The sequence below is a fragment of the Eucalyptus grandis genome, chromosome 2, assembly GCF_016545825.1.
Source record: "Eucalyptus grandis isolate ANBG69807.140 chromosome 2, ASM1654582v1, whole genome shotgun sequence".
In the NCBI taxonomy this organism is placed as follows: Eukaryota; Viridiplantae; Streptophyta; class Magnoliopsida; order Myrtales; family Myrtaceae; genus Eucalyptus; species Eucalyptus grandis.
Window position 1 is genome coordinate 37,774,434 of NC_052613.1, and position 12,680 is coordinate 37,787,113.

Here is a 12,680-nt window from a genome sequence, read left to right on the forward strand (position 1 = left end):
TGTGACTCAAATTGGTGAACTTGTTTTAATTTAGCATTATGCTTTTTTTTTTTTTTTTTTAAATTTTCATTGTTAGTTTAGCTTTAATTATGTTTAAAATTTCTTTTTTAAGAGCCACAATGGATCTTAACCATGATTGATTGATTTTCAAAACTTATTTATTCGATATAATTGTTTTGATTGTAGCATTCTCTATCATGATCTTAATGCTTTTAGAAGTTTGACCAACTTTTAAATGATTTTTTATGTATGCTTGATACTGGGTGGAGACTTTGTTTATGAGCACTAGTGATATAGAACCATAAATTAAATCTAGGTCAAGGTACACTAGATTGTTTGTGTGGTTGCGGTAGTAGATCAAGGTTAGGACTACTTAGATTAAATCCGAGAATTTCTATAAGAGCTTAATGCTTGTAGATAATTCACGTGAGGTTAGTATGGGTTGACATATCTAATTGAGGATTATTAGATTGAGGTCGGCTTATAATCTAACTTAGGGAAATTTTATCAACACAATTGGGAGTTAATTTGTTGCATGAGAAGTTAAGAGAATTAATTATGAGTGATTACTTGAAGTTGGATGCTCTAATGCTTTGTGATCTTGGTTAAAATCTTAAAAATTGCCTTGTTAATTTTCGGTTTACTTTAGATGAGGTTTATTTTGCAATTTTAATTAGCTTTTGAATTCTTTAGGTTTCGGCTATTTTATACTATAGCCCTTTAATTAGTTTAGTTCACTTTTTACTTGCCTTTTCAACTAGGTTAGTTAAATCTTTGGATTAATTACCTTTGGTAAGTAATTGGATAATTATAAACAACTTTGGTGAGAATGATATTCACTCATTATTTTATTATTTGAAGATATTGGACACTTACAATTCACCTAACACAAAATAAGTAGGAAATAACAGTTGAGTGATGTCTAGGTCAATTTTCACATCAACCCACTCCATCGTTGATCCGTGAAAAGACCTCTTGCCTATGATATTTGTTTTGACTTTTGGGCTTGTGCTAGGAGAACTCCAATGTTTTAGTGATGTTTCTTCATGAATTATTTGGAGCATAGGCCATCCCAAAAATGTTGCAATGTAATAAAGCAAATAATAATGGTGGAGGCAAGAACAATTATTCACATAAAAAATTTAGAAAGGTTTCGTTTGTTCACAAAAAATAAATATTTTTCAAAATATTTTTCTAAAAATAATCGCTTGTATCAATTAAAAAATGAATGTACGTGGAATATTTTATTGACTAATTATTTCAAACAATACATATAATCATTTTAAGGAAAATATCTTTTAAATTATTAATTTTTGGTGAAATATACATGATTCAACACAATCTTACATTAAAAAGTCTAAATTGTCCCTTCTTACAAACCCAATTTAGCATAATGTTTAGGGTTTGGCTATTTGGTTTTTAGTTGCTTTTTAGTGTTTTTGATAAGTAGGAGAATTTAAGATTTCGGGATTGAGGCTTTTGAAAAGAAATTGCATTTAAATAGGGACATAAAGATATTTCAAGTCAACCTAGCAAGAGTTTCGACAGGGACTTTTGATGGTATTTTAGTAACTTGATACTTAGTTTGGACGCAATTCTTATTTTAGCATGTCGGGTGTCTGAATGCCTTGCCCCCCTCAATTTTCAACGGATGTTTTTCTTCCTGACTGAATACAAGAGATGACATTAAGGAGTCCCATCTGTTAGGGATTCTTCCCTTTATTCTTTTCCATTAAACTTTTTAATGATTTGCTGAGATTCATGCATTTAAATAAGGACATAAAGATATTTAAAGTGAATATCCAGAGTGGACTCTCAAGGTAATGCATGTTTTTGGTGATTCTCCAGTTTAGAATTTTTTAACCGTTTTTGTTATTCTTTGTTGCGGTCGTGATTTTTACTGCAAAAAGAGAAGAAATGAAGGTAGAAATAAGTTTCGGGCTTTGGCTCGGATTGGCCCTAGAGTAGCCCCGTCACCATTCGATCCTAGCCGAAGTGCGCACCAATTGATGAAGTGGTACAACCCCGTGCCAATTCAGAAACCCGTACGGCCCGATCCCATACTCGATCTGCCTTCCGTTTCATTACTTTATAAACTCCAATCACGCTCGATAAACTCATGAACATGCTCTCATCATACGATTTTGCAAAGAGACATTTTCGCTCTCACGAAGGTCGGTCTGTCTCAAACCCTCCGGACAATACAGCCTCAGCGCCGTCTTTGTTTAAGATAAAATCAAGGAAACCTAGTACCGAGGTTTTCTATTCAGCCCGCGTGCGTGCAAATTTTGCCTTCATTCGATAGGACCGTTGCGTTCCTGCAGCTGCCGCTTGGAGTGATCTCCCTCGCGCGCGGGTCTCTCTCTCTCTCTTTCGCTCTCTGTTTCTTTCCCACCATCGAGCAAGAGAAGAGAACGAAGCACAGAAGAAATATACTTTGAAGTCTTGCATATTCGATGCCAATGAAACCCCTGCCTTCTTCTTCCTCGCGAGTCCCCGTCAAGTTCAGGATGTGAGTTATAGTGCTCTTTTCTTTCTTGTTCTCTCAGTACGAATCTTGGGTATCTTTCAATTAGTGCTCTTTCGGACGTGGGGAGGCTGAATCGGTCCTGAAAATTGAAACCCTTCATTTTTTTTTTCTGGGTTTGCCCACGAAAGCCCGACGGCTGATAATTTGGTGCCGATCCGGCTGGACATTGAAATCGACGGCCAGCGGTATAGAGATGCGTTCACTTGGAACCCTTCAGGTACTTTTCTTTTGATTTTCAATCTTGGTTTTGTTCTGAGATTTCGAAATCTTGAAGTTGGTTTCCTTTCTGAATTGGGTCATAAATCGAGCGACTTGAAGAGGGTTGAAGGTGGTTGAAGCTCGATAAAGGGTGTCTTGGATTTGTGCAGGTTATGTTTGTTGTGTCGAAGCTACGACTAAAGGTGACTGGAAGAAAATAAGTAAATGTATCTCCGTAGGCTGGAAATGAGTACAGTCACTCAACTGGAAAAACATGAGATTTCTTGAGAATCATATCACTGGCTTTTCCGAATTGGCTTTAGCAGAATTAGCCTTCTTGCAGTTATGGTGAACCTCAAATTGTATCCCCATGAAGGGAATGCTGAAGTTGAAAAAACAACCTAATCATTCGAATCCTTGTTGTGGCATCTATAAATTATATGCCCTCTACTTGAATCATAACGACTTACTTCAATTTTGCCCCTCTCCCCCCATAGTATACGTGTAAGAACTACAGATTATTCAACAATTTTGATCTATAGTGCTTGTGTATATTGGTATGTCAAATTTGACATCCTTTTCCATTTACCACTTTAAGTGGCTTTTGGAAACTGACCTTTTATTGACTGTAGTGTGCGACCCTTGCAGCTAATTCTACATTGGTGTGAAGTGAACTAATAAATTTTGTGGACAAGTAGTTGTATTTCTCTCATGTGCTTTTTCCATTTTATATTTTTGATGGTGTAGATCCTGATTCGGAGGTGGTAGTGTTTGCGAAGAGAACGGTGAAAGACTTGAAGCTTCCTCCAGCATTCGTAACACAAATTGCTCAGTCCATTCAAGTAAGCAAACTATGGCAGTATTGCCTTTCATTTGGTTATATTGAGACATTTGTCCAAGATTTAACATAAATATTTGTCGATTGGCATTGTAACCAGTCTCAGTTGGCCGACTTTCGCTCATATGAGGGCCAGGACATGTTCGCTGGAGAGAAAATTGTGCCAATTAAGGTTCTTCCCATTCACTTATATTTAAGCGGCGATTTATCTGTTTGGATGATAAGATGCTATTCAAGCATGACAGTTCCTTTCTTATTTTTCTTTTCAGCTTGATATGCGAGTGAATCAGACTCTTGTAAGAGACCAGTTTTTGTGGGTAAGGTTAAGAATCTGCCTATAGCATTGTAAGGCTGATGTGGTACTTGCCTTGCTGTCTTAGTTGTCTTTGAGTCTCACACTTTTTGTAGTGATTTTGATCTTGATGGATTTCAGGATTTGAACAATTTTGAAAGTGATCCTGAGGAGTTTGCTAGAACATTCTGTAGAGATATGGATATTCAAGACCCAGAAGTTGGGGTAAGAGAAATTAGTCTACAATGGCAGCTTGATCAATTAAAGATGAATTTGCCAGATATAAATGTGCATATGATAATGTAGGGCCGCAATAAGGAAGATAAATGAAACAAAGAGAGAGAGATGTGGAGTAATTGTCTGAAGTATTTACATCTAATTGACTGCAAGTTGATATAGTTTAGGCCTGATCCAAATATGCTTTTAAGGAGATGGAATTTTAGATTATTTCAATATTCCTGATTACCCAAAATGGAAAAAACCATGTACAAAAGGAGATCTCTTTGCTGCAAAAAACTTTTGGCTTGATAAAACATGATTTTCTATTTTAAAACTCTCTCTCTCTCACACACACACACATGTGCGTGTGTGCGCACAAATATATTCATTAGTTGCATTTTCATCATGGCAATATACCAAGTGTTGTTTGTTTCTTTTCGTGCAGCCAGCAATTGCCTTTGCAATTAGGGAACAACTGTATGAGGTAATCTTTATGTGCCTTGATGATCTGTTACATGTCTTTTCCTGCTTTCTTGGTTTGTGTTGAATGTGAAGAATTGTTTTAATGCATAAACATGATGTCTAATGTGTCAGATTGCTATTCACAATGTCACTTCAGCCAGAGAAAGCAGAGTAAGCAAGAAGGGTCGCCGGGGTTTTGAATATGTTCCAGCCAGGTTGGTCACTCACATCCTGTTTTCCCTGTGGTGTCATCCCAAAATTGCTTCCAAGTGCAATATTGATGCATTGTTTCTTGCTCATTCTCTCTCTCTCTCTCTCTCCCCCCTGGGACAGTAAAGCAGGTGGTATCTCATTGGACTTGGTTAAATATTTCGGACACAAAACAAGTGTGGTCCGGTAAGTCTTTTATCCTCAAGGTAGTTCATGTAAGGAACCTTTTCTGTTCCAATCCACATTTATGTCATGTTGAAATGTGTTCCACAGTTTTGTATGTCCAGTTAGTATCCAAAATCCCTCATTTGACTGAGATCTGACTGCACTGTATTAGCTTGTTGGTCCCACAAAGATTAGAGTATATGTTCTTTTCCAAATCCTTTTAATTGGCACTGGAATTTTCACTAACTGCCCCTTTATTACTTGTTTAGATAGACTGTACTTCTTTAAAATGTCAAAATCTTTAATCAATGTTGCTCTAATCACTACTTAGGTTTGTGGGACTGATTGATTCGATTTCTTAGATATCCTTGCAAGCTGCCTTTGAGCAAGATTTTCACCATTCTCTTCTAGAGACCTGCCGGAAATAAATAAATGCCTAACAAAGAGAAAAGTCACCTGTCCTCTGTTCCTTCTGCTTTAATGGAGCAAAATTGATAAGATTAGATAGCAACCATAATGAGGTCTTTTCTAAACACGTCACTGTCATTTCCTTGTATCCAACTCAATCCTTCAAAGCTCTTGATCAGACCTTGCATTGTCACCTGATTTTGAAGCTATCAAGAAGGAGCTCTTCCATTTTTATCTGAGATTAGGAATGGTAAGCAAACGGTCTTCTGAGCTTTGGAAACTAACCAAAGTGCATTTTATGATATTGGCATGAAGCAATGACTAAAAAGCTCTGCTTTAATGGGTCTACTGCTGGCAATTATCTCTATGGTGTCAAGAACTCGTCCCCTCTTACTTGACAACCGGTTCAATTGTGGTTGCTGAATCATTATTGTCTATGTTTCCAGTTGATGATTGGAAATTCTCATAATTTTGGCAAGGAAGGTACTTATGGTGTTTGGTCCCTTTATGCTTCAGGAAAAGGAAAGATTGGGATGCATTCGAGCCCATTGTTGATATACTCTCGAGCGAGGAAGTAGATGCGCTTGAAGCGAGGGAAGGGAAGACAACTCGGTGATGCATTAGTGACATTGTGCGTTAATTATCAAAACGAATGCTAGATGATACATTCTAGAGGCTACCTGTTTATTCTTGAGAAGAGATTTTCTGTTCAATTCACTGTGCATAAAGTCCATTATGTTGGCTAAGCTCAAAACTGGACGAAGATCAAATCACTGAATGAAGATCCTCTTAGATGAGCCATTTCATTGGCTTTGGACTTTCGATCATCTGTTCTTGCAATTTTGGGCAGAGAGCCAAATCTACTTTCACATTTTTCATGCACTGCTCTGTTCTCTTTTGCTTTGCTTTCGAAAACTTAAGTGCGCCTTTGGCTCTGTGTTTAACATCCATGTCCAGTTTATATGTGTCTGTCTTTGGTTTTATCCGCCATGATGCTAATCCCGGCCATGGCTAAGTTGGTAATTGGCTTTGTGCATATTAGGCAGGCCGAAGGTGCATATTCCGAAGATTAGTTCGGTACTCATTTCGAGGGGAACGTGTGAGACAGAAAACATACTGTATATGTATTTATTAATTTATATGCGTGTGTATGTATGTATGTGCACACATGCGTACGTGATTAATATATTTTCTTTGGTTCAACTATCAAAATACTTTCTAAAAATGAAAGGAGAGCAACTCCACGCTTTCTGGTGAGGAGTTGTCTCTGTCTGGTCCGGCACTCATCTTATCATCACAATTCCTCACCATACGAGCTGATCGTGTGGGGCTACGCAATTCAATCTTTGCATATGCATGTTTCATGCACGGAAGATAAGGACTTCCATGAATCATTTAAGGTGGACTTGGGACCATGAGCAATTATGGCCCAAAAAAGACAAAAAACGATGATACAAAAGAGAAGAAAAGGAAAAAGCAAAGAGAGCATTCATCCGTGCATCAAAGACATAAATTTCTCCATTAAAATCTCGCCATGATCTTCACACTAATCATGGGGATTCTTTCCCTAATCACCTAACTTGACTCCAACAACAACAAAACCAGCCAGAAGAAAAGAAAAATCATCAGCGAAATCAGGCACTAGAAGCCTAGAAGGAGGCGCATCTCCCTCCCTCCCTCCCTCCCTCCCTCTCTCTGTTTTTCAGTTTTTTGTCCTTGTTTCTCCTTCATTTGGGTTCATCTTGCCACCCTTTCAGGAACACACCCACAAGGCGAATACAAAGCACAGCATGTACATGTGGATTTGCAAGATTAACTCGAAAACACTACTACATACACAAAATTCACATAAGGGCGATTTGGTGGGTTGGGGCATTGGAGAGAGGGAGAGAGAGGCTAATCAAGAAGTCATGTTGCAATGTGTAGCCTTGGACTTGTCCAAGATCGACCACATCACTTGAACATCCTCGTACGCGCACGCCATCACCTCACCCTGCAGATCCACCACGCTCTTCTCCTGCCCTGCAAGTGAGAGAGCACAGAAGCATCGTCAAGCCAATGAAGCGAACCCTCCTGATAAAGCTTCATTAGGTGACCCTAAAATTCAAGATGAGTATCTTTTGATAAACTAAATTTAACCGACGGGGAACACAGATTTCGAGAGAGAGGTTCTTGTTTACCTTCTTGGGACTTCTTCTCTTTTGGTTGTTGGTTGAAGAAAGTGCAGGCTTTCTTAAATGGGGTGGTGATGGTTTTCTTCCAAGAAGCCATTTTCTGAGGACTTCCTTGTGTTTCTACAGGAACAATATATACACAATAATGTGTGAGAGAAGAGAGAGAGAGAGAGAGGAGAGAGAGTGAGGGGCAAGATCCGTGAGATGAGCTTAGAGGAACATCACTCCTTTTTTTTATAAATTTCCTTATCTCAAAGGTTAAGAAGCGCGACCAGTGAGTGTGCACATGGTGGGAAGCTACTCAGAGAGAGAGAGAGAGAGAGGAGAGAGAGCCAAACATGTGATTCATTTTAATATCTTCTGTCCGACTGTGACGTATAAGAAGATGGACCTCTCACTTCTCCTCCCCCACTCCTCCTCTCTGCCATATGAAGTCAAGAGATCACCTTTTCATGTCTTTTACCCGTTAGCTTCCATCATTGTCCTTCTAGTTCCATCTCCACAATCATGACATCTTTGATCTGAAGTTATACATACTACATAGATTTTCTTTTGAGGGCAACATGGATCTGCTTGCTTTGAACTGTAGTTAGAGTTTACAATTTTATCGGACCTCAATTCGGTAAATCCGTGGGATTTTACGATCTTCATTTTTATTCTCTAATCAATACTCTTAGGATCCCGATGTTGAAAATTTCTCATGCCACGTGTCACTAACCGTTGTGTCTATGACAGGGTAGAATAAAAGTTGAGTCGGAAATTTGAGATACAATTCAAAGTCCCTAAAGGGATTGGCAAAAAAAAAAGTACCATTAGGCATGTTGGTGCCACGGGCATGGATCTACAATAAAAATCATTGGCAGGTTCTTGATTTTCTTTCACATTAGAGGCTCATGTGACTTCCACATGTTTTGGCATGAAAGCGAAGACTGAATTGGACAGGGTTATCAATGTGGGGGCCCAATATGTTCTCCTAAGAAAAAAATTAGAAACAAAAAGAAATCATGAAATAACAAATAAAAAAAAAAATACTATAACTTTAATATATTAACTTATCTCATAAGGGTATGATCAAATTCAAAAAATCAAACTTCAGTTTATAAACTATGTTTTATATAATTTCACGTGTCACTTGTTAACATGATTCAAATATAATAATTTTCACTCACTTTTTGATAGATCTAGTGGTAACGGCGTTTCCATGTTTTCAATCTACAAATCGATAGATGGCTGGCTAATTACGATCAAACCCATGAATCATAAATGAAAGGAAAGTTTTCACTGGGGCATTAATTTGGACTATATTTCATTGTGGATTGAATAAGGGGGATTCGCTTGGTTAGTTAAATTATAAAAAAAGAAATTATTTTGCTTCTAATATCCAACTTTAATGAGGATGGCCTGATTTTGATTGCACCATGGCGTAATACTCAATTCGATACTCAAGAATTGATTCAAAATATCAAATAATCTCTGAAAATGAAATATAATTTTCGCGAAAAACATTGTTATTTAATGGTAAAGATGCTGGTGATTTTCAATCATGAGTTGACGATGACATTCACTTGCTTCAACGTTCCCCCCCATTATATTTTAATCATATGATTAATTATTCTCAAGGCAACATTACAATGACAGTTTCCAGCATATCCCTGACATAATCTTGTACCCATTTAATTTTTCACTAACAATGGTTGATCTAAACCTTTTAATCCTATTTATCTCTCCTTACAAAGAAACACTCCTTTTCCCCAATTTATTTATGTCGCAAATTCCATTTGAATTGAAACTTACTTTTGGTATTTTTACTTTCTTGCTATTGTTTTTTAAAATAATGCAAAATGCCAAGACCTTTCAAAATATTGGGATGTAAAATTACGGATTTTTTTTCTCGTATTTTAATTTTTTTTGCCGATTAACTTCGGGAACTCTTTTTTAAGTTAAGGAGATTTCAATCTCTAAGCTCCGCCTGTGGTGGCCAAATTGGATAAGGCTCCCATGATCCTTTGTGAGAAGGAGAGGAGTTCAAATCCCATTAGCCGCACGGGATTTTAAGTGTGACATCGGGGTGGTGTGTCCTCCGCTAGTGTCGCCCCTGTCGGCTTATGGGATTCCCTGGGTCATTAAAAAAAAAAAAATCTCTAATCTCTTAGCTATGTGTCATTTTTTTGTAGGTATATATTCTCTCACACATACATACATATATGAACAAGATTAAGATAAAACCGAGACTAATTTAGTTAGAGACTATGTGCTTACACGAATACATCAACCCTCGAAATGGAAATAATATTTTACTGAGACGACAAAATTTGTTGGATCACAGCCATCAACGAATGTGTACATTAATTATAAATGCATGAACCATCTTTTATTTCCTACACCCTCAACAGTGAAGCAACCTTTGTCTGGACCACCCCCTTGATCTTTGGTCGCATTGTATTTGATCCATGAGATTGAAAATATATCTTGAGAGCTGGAGATTTATGTATCTAGGAGAAAATTGTTTGCAACCTCCCTCGCTTTATATTATTTAATTTTGCAAATTTGGTGTGGTGAAAAATAATTCTCTTTCTAAAGCATACATAGAATTTGTAGGGTTCTATCACATATATGTGATATAATTAGCTTAAAAAATTTCTAAAAGCACATGACAAAACGATGGAACCAGAATGATAGCAGAAGATCGTGGCGAATCCGTTTGTCGTGTCTGGCGTCAATGTGGCCAAAAAATTTGATCAGAAATTGCAGTTAACAAGTGCGATATGAGAATACGGAGCACGGACAAAGAAGCAATTATAACCCTGAGCAAGCAAGCTAAGATATACAGAATATAATATAATATAATATAATATAATAAACAAAACTGAATGCCTCCCATGTGAAATCCCATTATATAAGATGATCTAGATTCAATGTAGAAGATATAATTAGATCTACCGAAATTGGTCATAAATAAATCATAAATGACTTGTGAATGAATTTATGACTTATTTAAACTCAATTTACTATTGGGTGGTCTTGAGCATTTTAGCTAATTCTGTAACCGATGTGAGATAGCCTCAATAATTTGGTCCAAACTTGTTGGCAACATGGGCTTTGATACTAGTATTGTGTGGTTTTTGGTCTCTCTTCTCCCATAAGTTAGCTCAAAAGTGAGATTTTTCTCATATTTATAAACCGATCAACATTCCCTTCCATAACTAATGTGGAACATCCTCAACAATCTCTGCCTTACACATCAGGCCTTAGGTTAGAGCTGCAACAACCCATAACTCTCCCATCTCTCTTGTCCCATGTGATTGTTGGGTAAGTTGGCTTTGATACTAATGTTATGTGGTCTTGGGCTTCTCTCACTCAAAAGCTAGCTCAAAGGGTGCTTTTATAGTTATAAACCAACCACCAGCACTTTTCACAACCGATACAAGACAACCTCAACATCCACTTCACTCTTTTCTCATTTTCTTTCGCCTTCACTCAATCTTGTGCTCACCCACTCCACACTCTCACCTCAATTTGGGTATGATTTTTTGTAAATTAAGTTAAATATAGAAGTATTTTAGTAATATAAATTGAGTTAGGTATAGGTTAATATATTTGGATTACATGTAAATGGGTTTATTTGGGTCATATCATATTTGACTTGAGCCAAACTTGACTCAACCTACCCAAGTGATGGGTCTAGATATAACATATACATTGTATAATTTCTCAAGAGAAGAGAAACATTGTGTTCCTCAAGTATGACCTTCTCATTCATCAAAACCGATTGTTGTACGCTTTGCTCTTATAAGAAGATTAGGATGGATTCATAACACTCGGCACATGATGATATACTAAAATGGGAAGAATCAACAGTACTTTTGAAGTACCGAAAATAATAATATTGGAGAGAGAGAGAGGCCAAAACTAGCCAGTAGCATATAGTTAGGTCCCCCAATGTTGACATTAAATTCCATGGGTCCTGCATTAAGCTGCCAAACAATGTGGCTCTTGTCCCTTGAAAAGTTCATGTCACTTTATGATCTTGTGGCCCTTTGTGTGGAAGGAAGGACCTCTGTTTTGGCATTCAATGTTCACCTTTGTCCCATTTGGCTTGAAATTGTTATGGGCTTAGAGATTTTTGCCCTTTCTTCCTACCACAAAGGAATCCCATGCCGATCGTATTGATACCTAATCTATTTATCGCTGCCGATTTCCGTCGATCCATCTGTTTACAATACGTGCTCGATTTCCATGTTCCAGCTAATTGAGTCCGAACCATTTGGCGAGAAGAAAGCTGCCACCAATTGGCGATTTCTTCCTTTTTCTTCGTTCTAAGTTGATAAGTCCGCCTTTAATTTGAATGAATGTGATCGAGAGATGAGATATTAGCATCATGTTAATGGTAGCCATGGCAAATATGATAAGAATGTCATGCAATTCCAGGTCATGTCTAAGTCCTAACTTCAGAACATGTTCTTTAGAAACACTTAGATGACGTGTAAGATTGAAAATCAATTTAAATAAATAATTTTTGATTTAATAATGTTATTTGGACTTACGATCTTTTTTCTTCATACAACTTTGCCTAAAATGGTAGTCGAATCAAAACATCGATAAAAACTACCATTTTTTTTTGGCAATTTTAAGATTTAATTTTCTATTTTTGTGTATCTTTAGTTATATACCATTTAGAAGAAAACCACCGAAAACATACTCGAGTTTTCGTCTATCACCCAGAAGCCAAAAACACACAGCTTTCATACCTCCACGATACTAGAATGAAGAAAAAATACCCTTCCTCTCCCAGAAGTTCTAGCCTCACAAATTCCACACATTTTGGTTCCTCTCCGTGAAAAGAACTGGATAAATGGTGGGTATGCCTCATGGGGACCAAATTCCAAACGAACAGGTTCAAAGCCGGTTCCTAGTAACCAACCCGGGTCAGGTTCAAACTCTCAACCTAAGTCCCCGCCACCATTCTCTCCGTTGCCGGCAATCGCGTGCATCATCTTGGATTGCCCCGCCAACATTAGACCACTCGTGGTGACCATGGCCATGGCCATGAGCTCGTATCGGGTTCCTCTGAAGACAAAGTAAAGACGGAACGTATATCTCATTGAAGGATAGATTTTGCTGTTTCGTGAGAAACTGCATGATTATGTCGTCACGGTGGAAGGAGGAAGAAGAAGCCATGTTCTA

At 37.5% G+C, this 12,680-nt stretch overlaps 1 protein-coding gene and 1 non-coding gene across 2 annotated transcripts; one reads left to right on the forward strand and one right to left on the reverse strand.

Moving 5' to 3' along the window:
- Positions 1-2,131: 2,131 nt before the first annotated feature.
- LOC104432592 (chromatin structure-remodeling complex protein BSH) lies at positions 2,132-6,200 on the forward strand. Its single transcript, XM_010045054.3, has 10 exons — positions 2,132-2,512; positions 2,659-2,747; positions 3,476-3,570; positions 3,667-3,738; positions 3,836-3,883; positions 4,000-4,083; positions 4,523-4,561; positions 4,672-4,754; positions 4,873-4,935; positions 5,839-6,200. Exons 1-10 carry the CDS (start codon positions 2,457-2,459, stop codon positions 5,936-5,938), a joined length of 729 nt encoding a protein of 242 aa, XP_010043356.1. The 5' UTR covers positions 2,132-2,456; the 3' UTR covers positions 5,939-6,200.
- Positions 6,201-6,818: 618 nt separating this feature from the next.
- On the reverse strand, positions 6,819-7,806 carry LOC104432593. Its single transcript, XR_005548276.1, has 2 exons — positions 7,503-7,806; positions 6,819-7,344 (listed from the first exon to the last, which is right to left on the reverse strand). It is a non-coding gene; the product is annotated as an uncharacterized LOC104432593 (transcript).
- Between the last annotated feature and the right edge of the window lie 4,874 nt (positions 7,807-12,680).